This window comes from Orbicella franksi, chromosome 15, assembly GCF_964199315.1.
Source record: "Orbicella franksi chromosome 15, jaOrbFran1.1, whole genome shotgun sequence".
Lineage (NCBI taxonomy): Eukaryota > Metazoa > Cnidaria > Anthozoa > Scleractinia > Merulinidae > Orbicella > Orbicella franksi.
Window position 1 is genome coordinate 15,729,216 of NC_138159.1, and position 19,988 is coordinate 15,749,203.

Genomic DNA, 19,988 nt, shown 5'->3' on the forward strand with positions numbered 1-19,988 from the left:
GTAAAACAAAATTAGTACAGAAGGAAAAGAATGGGAGTCTTCCACATAAAATGACAATTTTACAAAGTGGCTTGAAAAAAAAGTGGGTGAAAAAAAGGTTTCAAACTGTCAGTAGATGCGAAAACTGTATACATTTATTTTGCACTCTCAAAAAATAAATTATATTAGTATAAGACTGATTTATTTTCTTTACAATTTCTAGTTGACTTTACATGGTGTATGAAACTGACAATACAATGTTTCATGCTCTTCTTGGAAAATAACATGTAAAATAAAAAACAAAATCTTTGAGCTTCTAGACCCTGCTAATAACCATGACAAAAGATGCCAGTCGAAATATACTGATAACAATTCATGATGGAAACGAGGTCCTACAAGCAAATGCTGTTTAAAAAAGTGATGCTAGTTTAAAGCAAACATAGTATTCACTCTTAGTAGCATTGAATATCTCTTGTTCTCCTTGTTTCTCACCACTGCATCATGTAGTCGGTTGACTAAAATTGCAAAGCAAATCACAAAATAATTAGCTATTACATGTACAAAGTTTTACCCAACAGTAAGGTAAGTAATATGTGAAAAGAGGTTATCAGCGATAGGTGGAGTGGGAAATTATGTACAGTGTGACAAGAAGTCGTGAAGTGGATAAAACTGGATGATAAATGACCCATTTTTGCTACCCTTCAAAATGAACATATTGAATTGTACTGTGTACTTTATCGTGGAGTCAAAACTGCTGCAGTATAAAACTGGGTAGAGCAAATTTATTGGGGTAGAGCTTCCCAAATGATTGAATTTGATGTCTGTTACTTTGTTGTATTCTGTTGTGTTTTACTTCCTTTCTTGACTAGTCATGACATAATTTACTCACTGGGTGATTAGCCGCCTTGTGAGGGTAAAGTGCTGTACCCCACCTGATCAAAGGTCCACCATTTCTGACCATTAACCCATCCATGTCCAATACGCTCAAAGTGAGTCGAGTCACCTCTATGTATAGACGAATCATCTTGGCAAAAGTCAAGTCATCTGACTTGTCACAACTTGATGACATTTTACAAATATCCCACTCCACATTGCCTTCAAGGCACTTTTATACTCTGTCCACTCGACTATTCCAAAAGTCAAATCATGTCAGTGTCCACTCATCACGACTTGACATCATTTTCTAACACCCCCCCCCCCCCCGGCAAATTGTCTTCAAGCCAGTTTTACACTAAGTCTTGCTTTGACAACTCGACTGCTCCATAACACAACTCATGTCAAGTCATGCCTACTCATCGCTTGCGACCTTTACTTCCTGTATATACCAGCAATTACTCCTTGAATCAACTTCCGGTAAGTAGACTACACTACAATGTTAGACGACTACATTTTGTACTTCTCCACTATCTTCTGGTAAGACAAGTTGACCACAAAGTCTGGCGACTCACCTCACTTCAGGTGTATTGGACAACCCTCTGTTACCCCACTGCAGGTTTCTTCCACCCTATCCCTTGACCCAATAATCCACTTATCTACCTGCCCATTCAGTCTATATGCACAACTGGTACCTAACAACATCTTGGTCAGTACTCACTGTTAATCTATTTCGGGTCCTTGCTTTCGTTTCCTTTGTTAGTGCGTCTAAGTAAGGGTCAGTGATCACGATTTCTTTGCTCCTGGAGCCAGAACTACTGCGCATGGCTAATCCACTGTGCAATGAATGGCTGGGAGTGCTGGCACTGTGTGTACTTCTCAAGCCAAGACTGGAATTCTGCTTACTCTGACGGCTGCCATCTTTCTGCAACTAAATGTGTACACAACCATGAGATATAAGGGAACACATGTACCTCTCAGGAACCAGTGAACAACGCCTGTCTAGCAAATAGATTCCATGTTAATGTGCACCTGTTCAGTAATTAATCACAGATGATGCCAATGGTTAGCTGCAGTCATGTATTAGTGCCCTGTATTAATTTTAGAGGTCTGAAATTGGGTATCAATTTTCAGCCAGATCTGAAATACGGAAAGGTATGGAAAACCAGAATTTGCTTGGATTGGGATGTACCCCCACACCAAACACTTTGGGGATTTCCCCCCTCCCCCCCTGGGGTGAGTGACCACCATGATTCAGGCCCCTCACTATGTACCTGGGGAAAAGCAAAGGGGATGGATTAAGTTTTAGACTTAATAAACCCTGTACATCATCATATATGTTGGTCACAACTGAAATGTAGCATCAAAATGGAAATAATTTTATAAAGTGATAACATTTATTTTCATCGCTTTTACTGATGATGCAAAGCCTGTTCTTCAGTCATAATTCTGAGCCAGCTGTAATATTGGTTTCTGGGTACTTTTTCAACACTTCATTAACTAAATTACAATAACTTGATAATAACACGCCTGATTAGGGTTAAGATCGAAACTGCGAATGAAACTTAAGTGGTTAGATAAGCTTAAATGATATTGGCATAGCAATGTTAGAATTGGCAATTGTAATGATCTAAGAAATGCACGCACGATTGACTCAGACAAATCCTAGCATACCGATGCAAGAAATGTACGATGTTGAGTAACCTTTGCAAACAAACAACTAAAATATCATTCAGTTCTCGACTGAAAGGCCTTTTCTGATCTTTTCTCAGCTTTAAGCTGGTTATTAAACGACAAGTAAGGTACTGTGCAATTTGAATCAACCGATGCTCGCTTGCAAAACAAAGCAAGACTGTGGTTTAGCACGAACGCTGTCATACTTACCAACCAGGACAAGTCGTTCACGTTTCTCTTATCAACAACGTGTTGCCTTCTTAACGCTTCCTGATGTAGCTGAGACATCTTACAAATGGACTAAAATGTGAATTCTGTCGGAAGCAACGAAACAAAACAACAATGGTTGCTCCACAATTGCGTAAAACCTTGCTGTTACGAAGTTCTACGAGTTCACTTGATCTCTGAGTGACGTCACAAGAGATGTTGGTATGCAAGGAATGCACGCGCTGCGCGAAGAAAACCTGCGATCATACCCTCCCTCCCTCCTCCCCCCTTCTCCCCCCCAATAAAAACGCCTGACCTTAGGTTGCTTTCCCCATAAATATGTGAACCAGCGCACAACGAAAGAATTTGGATAACTTACGCAAAATATAGGGTGCTTACCATTTGTCAGAATAAACCGGTTGGGATGACCGTTGTATAATGGTAAGGGTTTTTCCAAAATCAGCAAACCAACCGAACGAGATGGCGCTTACCATTGGCAATTCGATTTCTCGTAATTGTTTTCGGCTGATGAGAGACTGAACGGAAAAAGAGGACTACCTCTGAAGGTAGTCTACAATTTCCGAACGGATTTTCCGGAAAATTACTGCTCCATTTGACTTTCAACCGAAATTTCCGGATTTTTTTTTTTTTTTTTTGCTAAATGGTAAGCACCTATAGACTATCAGTAGTCCCTCTTTCGCTTAGTCCGTCGTGCGTGACGCGAAAGAAAGCCGCGAGAAAAAAAATGGCCGCGCGAAATCCTGGCTCCTCGCCCCCAAGGATTTCGCACGGCCATTTTTATCACGCGGTTTTATTTCGCGTCACGCACGACGGACTAAGCGAATTAAAGATGGACTACTCATAGTCTACGCAAAATATTGATGATCGAAGATCTGGAGTTCCGTCCGACATTGTTACATACCTTGTTACATTGGTAAGTCTTGGAGAGTCGCTTTCTATGGACCTCTATAGGGTGATATGATATGATAGTTGTAGTTGGATAGTTGGAATCTATCACAGTAGAACCATCCGCTGTCAGCGCCAGAGATTAGGCTAAAAGGGCAAAAAAGTCCTCCACCCTCAGAAACTTGAACTTTAGTGAAGAGTCACCGCATATGGGTCCCCAAATTGACAGTGGTTTCGGCTTCTATTGATTTTATTCATATCTTTTTCTGCATTTTTCAATTTTTGCCCGGTCGATTCGGGAAATCGAGGGTGAATATCCTAATTGCTTGAGCAGAGTTCTAACCAAATTTATTCAATAATGGCTGTCATTTGAAACTTACAGCTGTTTTCACGCCTTCATCAGTTCATCGAAAATTTACAAGTAATGTTCTCTAAATTTTCCGTCAAGACATTGGAGAAACAAGAGAACGTTGCCATTATGTGAACTGCCTCCAGTGACAGCACACCAATCGCTGATAATGTACGATAGCTCAGCCAATCAGATTGCAGCATCTGCACCGAAAATGACCAGAGAAACATATTCTAATCTAGGGTGGCTTTTTGGCCTCAGGTTAAACAATCGTTACCAATACAGGTAACTGCATTTTGAATATGGTGTATGTGCTACAATACGACTGTCACGAACCAGTGATGCTTAGAGTCGATGTCACTGACAGTGTTCAAAAAAGTAGAGTGTTCATGCAGACACTGTAAAACGTTAGTCTCCTTACTCAGAAGTAACCGTGAAAGCTAAATTCAGAGCCGTGAATCCACAGTTTGGACCCTATATTTAAATTTAATTCATATGTGCACCTGCATCGAATAACGTTAAGTGTCCTAGTTTTGACATGTTTACAAAAGTTTACGACAACTACGTCAAACAGGAAACTCGGGGCCTCATCCTGCAGATCGAGCAGCCCGGCGGGTTCCAACGCATTTTCCTTTCACACGCTAGTTTATCACCAGGAGCGTAGCTAGCCTTTAAGCCATTAAGCACGGGCTTAAATTTCGAATTCTGTAAACATTTTTTTTTTAGTAGCCGAAAGGCCATATTTTCTTTTTCTTACTATCCAATAGCGAATAGCCGCTATATCAACGTTTTATTTTGAAAAACAAAATAATTACTTTCAATCTTATACATAAAAAATGCTGAAAGGTTATTAACAAAGCAGAACTTTGAAATATTTTTGCGCACGAAAATTTAGTTGACTGTTGTTTTCTTTTTGGGGGCGGGGGGACGTTGGCAAAATTTGATATACGACTTGTGCTGTACAATTTGGCTTAAATGGAAAAAATGGCTGGCTACACCCCTGATTACTAAAAAGTACTGTGAGAGCAATCTTTGCAAATTTATCATTAAAACTTCGCAAATTTATATAAGTTCAAACATAGGTCCAATCGACTTCACCTCTGTCTCCCTGTATTTATTTTCCCGCGGCGCTTTTAGCTGATGTACGGAGTGAGAATGTTCAAGTGAGTTCCATTAATACGGATTAAATTTTTACTTGACGTATATATACCACTGACTATTAGTGAATGTTGTTTAACTCAGTTGTGATTATAGCAGGATCAACAAAAGTAAACAAGTGATTCCATGCTGCTATATGTGACAATGTACAGGTAAACAAATGCTGGCGCGGTCAACATGCTATCATTAATTTTGCCGGAGGGATCGAGAAGTAAAGTAAAGTAAAGTAAAATCCTTTATTTAAAACACGATTATCGTTTAAGCACTACATGCTTGAGGGGTCGTGTATCTAAGGAGGCGATTTTTATAGGCACCATCTTCGTCTTGATTAATTATTGAATTGAGAAAAAAAAAAGCAAGGTGGAGTAAGTTGTCGACGAGTTCAGACGAGCTGAAAACAATTATACAGGTCCGATTTCAAGCTAGGTAAAATGTTCGCTCTTTAATTCGTTGGCTGGTGTTTTCAGAGCAAGTGCCTAAAACCGTTACATACTTCATGGGTAAACAAGAGAACGAACTAGACATACAGCTTGTTGTTAAACCAAATTTACATTTCTTACTTGATGTACTTAACTTTCAAGCCAGTAAAGTGTATCAGGCAAGAAACATGGAAACCCTTTAGAAGTCAGTAACACCGTGACTGGACAGCAGACTGAGCTTTGCAATGTTTGCAGCGTTAAGGGTAAAGAAAAATATAAGCAATTACAACTCTTAGTGCAAAGGTCGCCAACGTATCGCTAACTAGGCCAGAAAGTAAACGACTTACCAAACAGTCCCCCAGGTTTAATTATATTGTTCATCAAAACCAATTAATCATTAATTGATATATTCTTTCTTAAATTAAACGAGCTAAGAGTACACATTTTGTCGCTAAGATACTGTCTTCTGCGTGATCATCTTGGAAACGTGTCAAATAAAGATTTATTGTTTTTCTTTGACGATCATAGTGTTAAAATCGCATGTAACTGGCAAATCGATCTCCTGGTCATGCCTATTCAGTCCAAGTGAGAGTTTTTTTGGAACTCGAATTTACTCGTTATAAGTGTCATATTCAATATACCGTATATATGCCTACGACTGTTTCTAGCTATTCTAAAATTTACAACACCTGATATCACAAATAAATTTTAGTCATCGTCCCATTTAAACGTTGTAAATTATGGATGATGTTTGTAAGTTTGTGGCTTATGGTTGGCCGGTGAATTAATGGCGATGAACTGTTTCTTGAAGTGAATAAAGATGAATAATAACTGCAAACATATTTTGGACTTGCACGAGACACACTGTTGAACAACTTTACCAATCGCGAGGACTTATTTTTCCACTTCGCCCAATCATGTTGTTTCTAACGGTGACAAGTTTAATCCGATAAGCAACTTGAGACAGAATCGCAAATTTATGCAACGGAGGTATTTTTAACTCGTCGTTCGCGTTACAAGTTTTCAAAAGATTGTCTGGCTATGCCGAAACGAGTAAACAAGTACAAACAGTCCAGTTTGAGACGGATACAAGAAGGTGGAGCGGCAGAAGATAACTTCAGAGGCAATGGATCAACACCAAAGACACGTAAGCGCATATTACCTTTGATAACATGTCTTAAATGGAAAATTAGAAACGTTAGAACTGTAAAAAGTTCATTCCTCGTTGGTTAAATAAAGCTGTTATGTTATGTATGTCAGTATGGTTCGTAAACCAACTTTCAGGCACGTGTATATGCGCGACTTTGCATGTAAAGTCACTGAATTATAATGGCTTCTTTTTTCGTAGTATAATAATTATTTTATTGCCAACTAGTTCTGATCTCAAAAATCTAACTGACTATCCTCTTAGAGTTCACCTCTTTCATTGAATTCTTTCTATCATTTTGTACCCTGGTTTAGAGTTTTTCGCTTTTCTAATCCTTGGTAAATTTTTGGGGCGCAAAGCGGCGAAAACAAGTATCTCGGTTCAAAATTTCTTTCAAAGCCATTGAACTATTAAACTTAACGGGTTCGCATGGAACTTCCTGTCATAAGTGAACAGAAAACTGCATTATTCAGTTTGGCGAAATCGAGACTCGATATGTATAATTTATAATAGCCAACTGAATATATATTTCTTTACCCAGCAAGATAAGGTTAACACTTATTCAGTATTGCGCTAAAATTATTTTTTCTCGCGGTTATAACGAAGACCCCCACCGGAGAGACCATCGGAGAAGTGAACTGTATTTACAAGACTTCTAAGAAAGCGACAGAGATAATAATACACTAACGACACGTCATTATCTATTCCAAAAACAAAAGTTTCGTTAGCGCCGACCAGGTGTAATGTCGCTGAGTTTATTACAAGGTAAGAAAATGATTAGAAAACTAAGGCAAATATGTCAACTGACTTAAAACGGCGTTTTAATTTTCCATCCAAAAACGCATCAAATGTTTTCCGTCAACACTAAAACACAAAGCCGACATTTTGAGATTCCTCCTGTTTGAAGAGCCTTTTCGAAAAGCTACGTTTTCGTGACGGATTAGTGTGGACGGAAGGCGTAACTGTAGAAATAAAGCTGCGTTTTCAAATTTCTCCGGCATAGTCTGGACAGTTGAGTGAACTATGTGTAACCGGTTGACATATTTGCCGCACAACTTTCAGCCACTCTACTGACCGCTGCGTAGCGATGTCGAGTCTTCTAAAACGTAAAAATAAACTCGGGTAGTCCGCTCTTCCTTATACGGCTAACAAAACATACAAAACCATAGCGCTAAGTTACAACTAAAGGTACAATTTTTTCGTGTGTAATCATGCAGCCTTGTATTGCTGTTTTCGGATGGTTACTTCGGCATACATGCCGATTTTCGCGATCTTAAATTTGCACTGTGCTGATATATGCAACAAGTCATGAAACAACATGAAAACAGATTTTTCTTTGTCCCATGCTCGCGACATGATGAGCTTTTCATTTTTCAATATAAAAACACTTGTAAGCGATATTGTGATATATTGTATTGTATTGATATTTATTTTTTATCATAAGTAAATCATAACTGGTCGTTGTTAGCCTTTTCGCCTTTTTCCGGGGGGTGCGGGTAGGGGGAGGGAGCTTAAGACTTTTCGAGAAATGATGTCAATGATTGTGTTATTCGTGAACCAAAAGAGTTTCTCGAAAAAAAGCTAAAATTACTTATCTTTAAACTTACAGTGCCGATTAATAAAATCAAGCTATTATATATCAGCTGCTGAGTCAGTGATAAATTATTGCTACATTTGTTGTAGCACACTGGTGTTATTTAACGGAGTGAATTCCGACCTACAAGCATGCATTTATACCATCCTAGCTGAATTGATTCTATGAAACTGATTTTCATGGACAGCTCGAAATTTGAGTTTGAAAGTTGTCAGGTGCAGAGATGGTCTAAATATTCGTCTACAAATTAAGCTTAGCCTAAATTTCAATATCGTGGTTTGTGTGTTAAAATATAATTCTTGCGGTTTTTCTTAGTTAAGTATAATTTTGCGTGGAACGACCGTAGTGTTTATTCTGACAAACTTAGAGTAGGTTTATTCTGACAGTAATTAGGCTAAAATGTTCACAGAAGCAAATCGTAACACGTGTTTCACTACTGTGCCTTTACACTCGTTCAACCAAGTTTCCACACAGGTTTACGAAACCAACTTGAATTTTGACCGTCTCGTCTCTCAGTCCAGTTTTCTGTTTTGTTCTGTTTAAAGAAAGAAGCCAGGCCATAATAAGGGAGTTCTGGTACTGACCATGCTTATAATCAAATGATATAACAGACCTTTAACATGCTTATCATATCAGGGACAGCAAAGGGGAAGCATAGCCCTACCACTTTTATTGCATGCTGGGATTTATTTTCTATGGCTCCGGATGGCGCGCAAATGCAAAATAAATGGCGAAACACCAATCTTTTTAGCGTTTGTATGTATTGGCCAGATTTTTGATATAGCCCTACCACTTTGAAATGGTCTCCGCGGTCCCTGTTTATGGCATAGGTTCTGCGGTTCTCGTGTGTGTTATAAGTAAAACCATTGCAGAGAACACTAGATGGATCTGATCTCCCTCCCTTACCAGAGACATTTTACTGACACTGTTTCTTTCAAATTCTTTTGTGCGTAACTGGAAATATTAAGTTTAAGTGTTGCGAATGACTGTCATGTTACGCTGCATCAAGACTAATATACTTTACTTCTGATCTTTATAAAACTGAGTTCAAATCTCATTTTCTCTTGGTTCAAACCTATTACTGTTGATGACAGAAAACATTCCGTCACATCGCGCGAAAGCGCCAAGTTTTGTGAAGAGCCTGGGCACCAGTTTAAAAGCGGACCAGATGCCGCGAAAATCCACGAGCGGATATCAAAATATTTCTGAGCACGGAGTTTTCGCCTTATTCTATCTACATTTGATTTTTTAAGTGATCTAAAAATGCTGACACAAGCGACTACAGCTCCTTATAGTTCAAAAATATACCTGCTATGCTCGTAATTGGCAATGAAGCATGTTAATTGTCAACGTTGCATAAAGAACCACATTATCGAAAGCTTCGCTTGCAGCTGTGCGTAACTGCAAGAGACTTTGAGATGGACAAAGCTGTTTTACCTCGAAGACGTTCTCAACCTGTGTGATAAACCTTAACGGCGAGAAAAAACAACTTTTTCGCTCATTTCTGCGTAGATTACGAAGTAAAAGTTGTTATGATGCTTGGGTATTCATTCACGCGGGAAGAACAGCTGTATGGTAAAGATTAGGAGCGCTTGTTTGTAAACCATTATTGCTAATTTTGATGCCGATTTTAAGTTAATTTTGAGTTAATTTATCTGTCTTTTTCTGTAGCCATGATGGGCAAGCGAGCCGATAGTCTAAAAGGACTTGGTCCGCCAAAGGATTGGGAATTAGTGGAGAGCATCGGCGAAGGAACTTATGGCGAAGTTTACAAGGCAAAGAACAAGACAACAGGCGAAATAACAGCGGCGAAGGTTATAGATTCCATTCACGAGAAGATCGAAGATGTTCTACCGGAGCTGGAGATTTTAACGAAGTATTCTACCCATCCAAACATCGCTGGATTTCATGGAGCTTTTATTAATGTAGACACAAAAAGACATGACCAATTGTGGCTTGTCATGGAGGTGGGATATTGCTGTTATAATTTAGAGATTTCTTTTCAAAGGTAGTGTTTGGTTTATTTAAGCTTATCTTATAGTCAGAAAGACCGAAATTGAGAAGAACCCCATGTATTTACAACCAGTGTTCGTTGGAGCAATCAACGATTTGTAGATTTTATTTCAGCTGAACTTCACGTTTCAGTGAAATGTGTAAGCTTAATAATTACGAAACAAATATCGGTTTGATTAGTAGATGGCAAAGAAAACAGCTCTTAATTAGCGTGAAACAGTCTTAAGCCGAGGAATATTAATTCTTTCTAGTTCTGCTAAATTCTTTGGAAACTTTGCAGAAGATTACGCTTAAAGACTCGACAAAAGTTGTCAAGATACTTGTTTATTTTGGTTGTTCGAGGTTTACCTAATAATATATGCGAACCCAAGGCATAAAATATAGATCTTATCATTGGCGTAAGAGCGTAATTTCTCGGCTCTGTTACGAGGCTGTTAAGCTTTCACAGTACAGTACATATTTACAAAATTTCAGTTTGCGAAAGAAGGATAAAAAAACAATAAAAATAAAAGAATTACAAATAGGTTGGAAAATTGAACTCAATCTAAGAACAGAGACCATGATGCTATTTACTAAGTAAACAGATAAGAAAATCCAATTTAGTCGGTGAGTGGTGATTAGTCAAGGTTCTTTTTGAGTGCTGGCTGCCAGCTAAAAAAAACTGACTACTTTGAATTCTGAGCAACCTACTTTTCATGAAATAATACAGTGTAAGTTGTAAAGAATGATTTAGGGTAAACATGTTTTTTTTTTTGGAATGCAAGTCCTGAACCTTGACTGTTCCTTAGCCAGTCTCACGACAATCAAGGCTGTAGCTAGAGAAGGCGCATAGGGTCAGGGTGTGGTGTAGGTTTAAAAATTGGCACTTTGATCTTTTCCAAAGCTGATTTTGGTTTAGGAAGTATCTTCAAGAGAATGTGTAAAACAGCATTTCGGAGCCTGTCAGTTTCAAAATTTCGGGGGAGTATACCCCGGACCTCCCTGGAGGCTTGTCCCTTCAGGATTCAAATCAGTGTCAGCTGTCTGCTTGAAGAAACAAGCCCTCAACTCCCTAAATTAATGAGAACCCTGGTTAGTGGTTAATAATTAAGAAATATTTGAAACATTTTCCATGTTTCTATCGGGTTTTAGTACAAATCTACTATTGTCTTATCACAAATGCCAGTCTTTTATTGGCGATGCTACTTACTATCTACTCAGTTTTAGACAGTCAGTAGCCTAGTAGTATGCAGTTGTTAAAAACAATGATGGCTGCTTCTTTGCATATTCAAAGTGTCTGTTAGGAACAGGGTTGGTACGGGTCCTGGAAAACCTGGAAAGTCCTGGATTTTTATTGTGGCATTTTCCAGGACTGTAAAGTCCTTGAAAAAAGCTTATGGTCCTGGAAAGTTCTGGAAATCTGTTTAACTCAAGTAAAAAAATATGATGTGTATGGCAGACAGTAAGGAGAATTAACATTGTGATCTTGGGAGTGAAAGGGTTAATGTGAACATTAGAGTCCTGGAAAAATCATTCTGAGACCAGGAGAAGTTCTGGAAAAGTTGTGGAAATCTTTTTCTGAAAAAGGGTATGAACCCTCTTGGAGGATTTAGACAAAGTTTTTTAAAACTAGTAGAATCATACTATAACAATTAGATTATTCACTCTCGATTTCTGTGCATGATAGTTTATGTGGGTTGCACTCTTGTCAACTATCTCTCAATAAAAGTAATCTAATTGTTGAATAGAAATGTGAGTGGAAGTTTGTGAGAATGAGAAATACCGTGGGAAAACAGGCCATACTACTGGTAATACTAATAGTAATAGTAATAGTAATAATGATAATGATAATGATAATGATAATGATAATGATAGTGATAATGATAATAATAATGTTACGAGTGTTCCTATTCAACAAATTATTGGATTATGAGTTCGAGATTTTTATCAAGTGAGTGTTTCCTCAGCTCTTCCCAGTTCTCCCAAACTTTTTGCTTTCTCTCTTTTTTAGAAAATGAGCAGAAACAAAATAATGAATGACATGACTACGACAACTTTTCTGTGTTTCTGTCGAGTTATAGAAATGCAATTTTTAACCAATCAGCAGGTGTATTTTCTTTGAGCTATTTTCTAATTTACAACAACAACAACTATATTTGTACCTAATATTTTACCACATGGTGGTTACTAGATAATCAACAAGTAATAAACGGTACTGGTTTACTATAAAAGTTTGAAAAAACAGGATAGCCATGCATGCACTTAATAGAACAATATTCATTTAAGTGTGCTATTGTTCTTCTCACACTGTAGTGTCACCTTACAATATACGTTGTGGGTTTTCATCCTCTTACCATGTCAGACTTATGATTTGAAGGACGTTTCTCGTGGCACATTAGGGAAACATGTAACAAAAATGTTTGGACATCTGAATCAAACTCAAATAGAAATGCTTGGCAAGCTCTGCTTAATTACTTGACTCTTGTCAAATTATTACACCATTGACTTGCAGCAGTTTGGAGATTGTTTTAATGCACATACAGCATATTAACATAGCCGTTCTTCAACTTCAGCTCTGCCGCGGTGGATCAGTGACAAACCTTGTGAAGAGTTTAAGGAAGAAAGGGAAATATCTGGATGAAGATCTAATTGCCTACATCCTTTATGAAACACTTAAGGTAAAAACAACATTTTGCAAATTTTGTTATATTCTTCATGAACAATATTTTGTTTATTATTTAATAATTGTATTTGAAGAAGCGGTGTCTAGTTATATATTACTAGTAGTTGTTGTAATAATATTCACAACAGATAATACAATTATCTATATTAAATCAATCTCTGCATGATTTTTTTTTTTTTCAGGGAATTGAACATCTCCACCGACACAATGTTATGCACAGGGACATCAAAGGCCCTAACGTTATGTTAACAAACAGTGCAGAAATCAGATTAATTGATTTTGGTTAGTAATAAATAATAGTTATTAGCACACATTAAGATATTGAATTCTCTAGTTGGTTGGTTCGTTGGTCAGTTGGTTGCATTCAGTGACAAGTCATTGAACAAATCAGTCAGTAAGTCAGTCTGCCAATCAGTCAGTCAGCCAGCCAGCCAGTCAGTCCGTCAGTCAGTCAGTCAGTCTACCAGTCAGAGTACTCGTCAGTCAGTCAGTTAGTCAGTCAGTCAGTCAGTCAGTCAATCAGCCAGTCAGTAAATCACAATTAACGCCCAAGTCACTAGTGGAGGGAAGGTGCCTACAAAGCCCGGGGGCTGTAACCGCAGTCACATCCCCAAGGCACTAGAACATCCGACTGGCCTGCCCATCCCGCAACCAAGCCACGAGCCCCCCGCACCAAGCCCCCCACAGGCACCCATCACACTCAAGCCAGATGGCATTGGTGGAAAAAAAAAAATGCTGAAAAAAAGGGGGGGGGATAGCGAGGGAACGCCGAGAACCGCTAAACTATAATTCAATTCACAACGCCACACTAACAGAGCGATGAACACACTGCGAGCACATGGGACGACAACACATGTACTAACCAAAAATACGGCAGGACAATGTCAGCCCCAGGGCTCTCATGACCATATGAGTGTTGGAAACGCTACAGAACGCACCAAATGCTAAACAAATGCTAACAGATGGCCAAGGCACTATCAAACACCTACAAAAAAAACACTACTGACCAGACTAGCTCCTGGTCATAAACTATGTAAAATTTCATTGAACTATATCAAACGCTACAGAATGCACCAAACGCTAACCAAACGCTCACAGTCCGCCAAGACACTAACAACCGCCTATAAAAATGCTACTGACCAGACTAGCTCCTAGTCGTTAACTATGTTAAATTTCATTTAACTATATTTGATTTGTCATTCAATCTTTAAGCTGATCGTTCAAACTGAATGGTAATCGTCTAGTTTATTTATAAATAAAATATGCATGAGTCAGTATTCATCAATAATATTATTGTTCAGACTGTTTCAATTCATATTATTTTGAATATCTCTTTTTCAAACCACTACAATTTCAACACAGTAATAAATCGGCTATTTGGTGTAGGAAGGCCATCATCCTGACAAAAAATTATAAACAAAAGGATCCTGAATGCTGATTCTAAGTGATTGCTCTTAAATTGCATGTTCCTCTAGGTGTGTCAGCAGAGCTTTCAAACATTCTCATGAGGCGGAACTCATCAGTAGGTACCCCATTTTGGATGGCCCCTGAAGTGATAGCTTGTGAACAACAGTTGGATTATAGCTATGATGTCCGCTGCGACATCTGGTCACTGGGAATCACTGCCATTGAACTTGCCGATGGTGTCACGCCACTGTCTGATCAACATCCCATGAGGGCGTTATTTAAAATTCCAAGGTGAGTGCATACCACCAGCTTCAGGTCAACTCTGCTTTTTAGACAACTTACATGTAATACAATATGCAAACTTAAAGTGGTTTGATGTTAATTGAAGGTAATTGAAGTTTAGATAAAATTCTAGAAGTTTTGTTGGAAATCTCCAAAATTACTCATCATAATGAAATGAAAATTAAATTAACTAATTAAATTGAAGGGTCACGAAATTTTGGGAAAATACCAAATGTAAAAATACTAAGTGTAAGTTATGTTGTTGCTGAATCAAAATTAGTCAAAGGTTGTAAAACATGGTTGGGTTAAGGTGTTGAAATTAATAAATTTGAATAGGTTAAGCTATAATAGAGCAATTTGCAATTGAGTGCGTAAAACGAAAACCAAACGAATTACTTACCATTGAGACTACTCAGCTAATCTCAAACAGTGGTAAGACTAAAACCAAAACCAAAGTAATTGCCTGATTACCTTCAGAGCGGTTTTCAATTGAGTGTCATAAAACCAAAACCAAACCAATTAGTTACCAATTAGACTACTCAGCTAATCTCAAACCGTAGTAAAATCAAAACCAAAACCAAAACCAAAGTAATTCTCTAATTACTTTCGACACTCAATTGAAAACCACTCTAAGACTCTCACTCAACTTACAATCGCTCTAAAAAAGTTTATTACACTTAGTACTGGATAGTTATTATTACGGTAAATCCTCTATTAATCCCCCCTGGGGCTTATTTATTTTATGCACTTTTGAAGGGGGGGGGGGGGGACTTATGAGAGAGGGGGCTTATTTAATTCCTAGCGAAACACGTTACTAGTATCAAAAAAGAGGAAGAAACTGACTAGGGTTATGCTTACCTACTTCCTGTTTTGGACCAGGGCAACAACCACTGTATGTTTAGTATGAAGTTGGAGGTTATGCAGCCAAAAACCAAAACCAAATTCAAACTTTCAGCTCGTGAATATACCATACCGAATCAGTCCACATGAAGTGTTACAGTTGTGATTACATTACAAATACAGTCTATCATTTATTAACTTGATTGTATGGAACAAGGGGGCAGGGGAGGGGGGCTTAGTAACTTTCTTCCATGGGGGGCTTATTAGAGAGGGGGGCCTTAATAGAGGATTTACGCTAATCAGAAAAAAAAAATTGTAAATTTTGAAGTTTTGAGATGGTGTACATAAGGATACCACCTCATAACTAGAGATATCAAGTATAGATTAGGGATGGTTATTAAAAGATCGCATTACTGTTACTATCCAATGAAACATTCCCAGTCTTGGTAAACATACCAGTGGGAATATTTTTTCATCATCATTGCCACCATTTTCGTCTTTGTTGATATTTAGGAGCAAGTCACCATCGATGAAAAATCCAGAGAGATGGTCTCATGAGTACAGGGATTTTATCGCAAAGTAAGTAGTTTTCTTGAATTTTTATAAAACATTCTGTCAATAATCGTCAGATGTTCAGGAGAATTTTATACTTTGAGCATAAATCAGTCACTTTGAACAAGTGAAGGGGTGCATGGAAAAAAGCCCTAAATGACTCTTGATCTCATGTCAAATTGCCCTTTTCTGTACAAGGAAGTGAAAAGCAATTTGCTAGGAGAATCTTGCAGTCTATCAGAAGTCACTTAGGGTCTTTTTCCATGTACCCCTTCAATAGTGATTAGGTAAAAAAGCAAAATATTTCAACTCTAGCTGGGAACTTAAAGTGGTACTATGATGAAAATTGCATTTCTCCTATCTAAGCCATTTTAAAACAGAAACAAGTAGTCTATATGAGAAGAAAAATGCTGTTTACTATTTTCAAATGTCTCTTTTTGTTCCTGAGATATTCAAGTTTTTAAAATATGCAATTTAGTCAAATGATGACGTCATACACTCAACCAAATTTTGATCAAATATATGATGAAGAGAGATATCTCAGCCAATTTGTATCAGAAATGTTTGATTCTTTGCAGTAAGACTCTACTAAATGTGTTCCACAATATGAATGTAACAGTTTTGTTACCATGGCACCATAATGGGTTCCAGACCTCCCGAATATTAAAGACTTTTCTGGCCACCTTTGGTGATCTATTTTGACATTTGCTAATGGTGTCTCATATGCACAATCCAGCAAGCATATAAATATTTTAGCTAGAGTGCGTGGCCTCATTTAAAGTTTTTTAAGCTGAAAATTACTAACATATTGAACTCAAGTGGGTGGGGACTGGAAAAGAGTGAGTTTCCATGGGAACAGAATATTTTATAGTCATAGTTGTGTTTCCTGTAGAACTATTAACCTACCAAGTTTCAATAGATTCTGCTGCAAATTGACTGAGAGAGATAGCTCTATTTATATTCTTAATATAATATCGGGTTGAGTGTATGATGTCATCAGTCATCTCATTTGCATATTTTACACATATTTCAAACTTAAATATTTCCGGAACTGATGCAGATATTTAAAAATGGTAATGGGCAATTTTATTCTTCCATGGAATTCTATGCGATACACCTAAAAAATTAAGGGGTAAAAATTTGATCATAGTACCACTTTAAAGTTAACATAATAATTAAATTACGTCTAATACAAAGAAAAAGGTATTAACATGTCTATAAACTAAAAGTGAGTATTTATTTTTGATTAAATTAAAGTGACAAAATAATACATCTGGTCATTCGACAAACTTCCTTGTTTTATGAATTGTTGCATGGAATTTTGTAGAGCCACAGATATCGTTGAGATGTACTGACAATCAAAGTAATAGCATTTAACTCTTTTACTAGTTAGCACTTCAATCTTGGTGGTGTAGTGGCCCAATAATTAGCATGGCGGACTCTGGATTGAGTGGTTCAAGTTTGAGCTTTTGCAGGGGTCAATGCATTAGGTTTTTGGAGAAGACACTTTAGTCTCACAGTACCTCTCTCTGCCCAGGTTCATAAATAGGTACCAACATATTTAATGCTGGGGGTAACCCTGTGATAGACTTGCATCCCATCCAGGTGGATGTAGAAATACTCCTAGTTGCTTCATGTTACAGAAACCAGGATAATCGCTGGCAGTATGGGCCACTTGCTCTGACGCAGACCCCATCTTTACATACCTCAATCTCAAACTTAGCATTTTTTTGTTACAGATGTTTAATAAAAGATTTTGAATCGAGAGCCCATGCAAGTGATATGCTTGGTCATGTGTTTGTCAAATGGGTGCCACAAAAGAGAGAGGCTGTAAGTTAATATTTTATTTTATTTATGATGAAATATTCGGCTATGATTGCCTGCCCTCAGCCTGCGGCCTTGAGCAGCATTTTCAAGACCTCGGTTGTAGTTTTTCACGATACAGACCTCCCAACTAGCTAATACATGTAACATATTTATTTTACTGCCTGATCCTCATAATGAACAACCTGTTGTCTGGCCAATTCTTCTTGTGCAAGCACAAACTCTGTGCACTCTCTGATCATTATCATCCAGGGTTGTCATTTAGGGCAAAACTTGCCTATTGTTGTTACAGTTACATGTAAGACACAAATTACAAGTTTCTTAAAGGTGCAAAGATCAAGGTAGCATGTCACTCAAAACTTAATGACATGCCTGATAAATTGTCATTATCATCATCATTACTTAGGTGCCAAGGTTCACTTTTTTGGTTTTGGGTTGGATTCTTGTGGAATTTTGATAAAATCTTCAATTCCTTAAAAAGTTGTTTTGAATCATTTACTAGACAAATCTCCTTGCATGTAGAGTTAGATAATATTTCTTTAGTGGCTATTTGTTCAAGCTGTAAATTTTATAAATGTTGTGAACAAGAAACAGCCAAAGGAATAGTAGAGCTTATATTTTACAGATGGAAAATAAATTGAGGAATTGCTTGCTATTGATGCATATTAGTTGTCTGTTATGTCGTTATAACTGCACCTACTGATATGTTAATTTTTCATGAATTTTTAATGAAAATTTTTTCTTGTGTAAATGTGTTTTTCTCGACAACTTAGTTTGTAACCCTTTTAATGGAAAAGTGGGAATGTCAAATGGTTCAGTTCTGTGACTGTGCATGTTCTGTCTACGTGTACCCTGTAGTACATATACTGTATTGCTACACATATCAAAACTTTAATTTTAGGTTTTAGTGTGAAAATGTTTAATTAAGTATAATTGTGTTTGGGCATACAAGAACTTTCAAACAGTGGTATTGAGAATAGGGCATTTGTTTTCTAAATCAACGTTGTACAAAATGTTCCAGCTGCGGAGAAAGTTGATGAATCTGATGGATAATCAGTACCAGGGAAGGGATGGCATCATGGACGAGGCCAGCAATGAGAAGGAGCAAGAGCACGTGTCAAGGTTTGAATTTGTGTCACATGTAATTATATGATCATAGTATTATTGCAGTTTAGAAACCTTACCTCATTAATTAATCATGAAAAATGACTATAATATTGACAACATGTTTAAACACAGTATGTTATACTCAAACCTGTGGGCAAATGTATGACGATACATGTTGTTGATAGCAGTTAGTGGTTAGCTTTATTTTATGAATATTACTGCAAGTTTAATGAATAAACCAGTTCCCAAATATTTGCACAATAGAAAAAGGATTATTAATACTAACTTTTAGTTTGGATAAAATTGATTTAAATAGTGCAGTATTTATTTTTCAGGACTTCAGTTACTCTGAGTAAAATGTTCAGTATTTTCTGAAAGAAATTAATTGACAGATATGCTCTAAACTTCGTGTTCTTCAATCAATAATGGAAATCTGGCTAAATTTCATTGTCAGTTCAGAGGGTGGGGAGCTGGGAGTGGAGGAATGGAAGAAGGGTAGTGGGAGAAGAAGTTGTCGGAAATTAATGTGGGTGGTTATAATGCACAGTTCTCAAGACCCTTGGCCTTTTAATATGCTTTTTTTCACTTTTTGATTTTCCATATCCTGGCTTGCTTTGACCTGTTCTTTACATGTTGCCATGATGACTATTTCTTATTTCAGACTTGGTGGTTGACTGTGTGCCCCTTTAAAAAAAAAAAAGATCCAAACTAGAATATGTTTGTTTGTCTTGCTCATATATACTTTTGAGAATTGCTATCTAGTACTTGTAAATCACTGTTTGTTTTCTGAGGAACAAATTTAACATCATTAGTCATTAGTTTACAAGTGTTATTGTTATTTAGTCCTTTAGCAGCACAAGTGAAGGATCCACAGCGTAACAGCCTGATGCTGAGGGTTGACAACTTAGCAGAGCTAGGAAGTCTTACAGAGGTAGGTTTAGGCATTGGTCTGTCTGTTTCACTTAGGGGTGGTGATTGCTGGTAAATGTGAGACT

The 19,988-nt window shown here is 37.5% G+C and overlaps 2 protein-coding genes across 4 annotated transcripts in view; one reads left to right on the top strand and one right to left on the bottom strand.

Moving 5' to 3' along the window:
- Positions 1-116: 116 nt before the first annotated feature.
- Positions 117-3,027, bottom strand: LOC145469109 (uncharacterized). Of its 2 annotated transcripts, XM_081452770.1 has the most exons (3): positions 2,737-3,027; positions 1,574-1,783; positions 117-494 (listed from the first exon to the last, which is right to left on the bottom strand). In XM_081452770.1, exons 1-3 carry the CDS (start codon positions 2,812-2,814, stop codon positions 468-470), a joined length of 315 nt encoding a protein of 104 aa, XP_081308896.1. In that variant the 5' UTR covers positions 2,815-3,027; the 3' UTR covers positions 117-467. The 2 variants fall into 2 exon arrangements, with proteins under 2 accessions (XP_081308896.1, XP_081308895.1); XM_081452769.1 differs by lacking the exon at positions 117-494 and having other exon boundaries at positions 509-1,783.
- A 3,536-nt stretch (positions 3,028-6,563) lies between these two features.
- Positions 6,564-19,988, top strand: part of LOC145469389 (myosin-IIIb-like) — a 41,994-nt gene continuing 28,569 nt past the window's right edge. The window contains exons 1-9 of one of the 2 annotated variants that reach the window (XM_081453092.1): positions 6,564-6,712; positions 9,978-10,273; positions 12,872-12,976; positions 13,164-13,263; positions 14,457-14,679; positions 16,024-16,089; positions 17,802-17,892; positions 18,908-19,008; positions 19,837-19,924. In XM_081453092.1, coding sequence (XP_081309218.1) covers positions 6,607-6,712; positions 9,978-10,273; positions 12,872-12,976; positions 13,164-13,263; positions 14,457-14,679; positions 16,024-16,089; positions 17,802-17,892; positions 18,908-19,008; positions 19,837-19,924 — 1,176 coding nt within the window. In that variant the 5' untranslated portion in view covers positions 6,564-6,606. Of the gene's footprint in view, positions 6,713-9,232; positions 9,882-9,977; positions 10,274-12,871; positions 12,977-13,163; positions 13,264-14,456; positions 14,680-16,023; positions 16,090-17,801; positions 17,893-18,907; positions 19,009-19,836; positions 19,925-19,988 lie in introns of those variants that run through there. The other variant, XM_081453093.1, reaches the window with a different exon arrangement.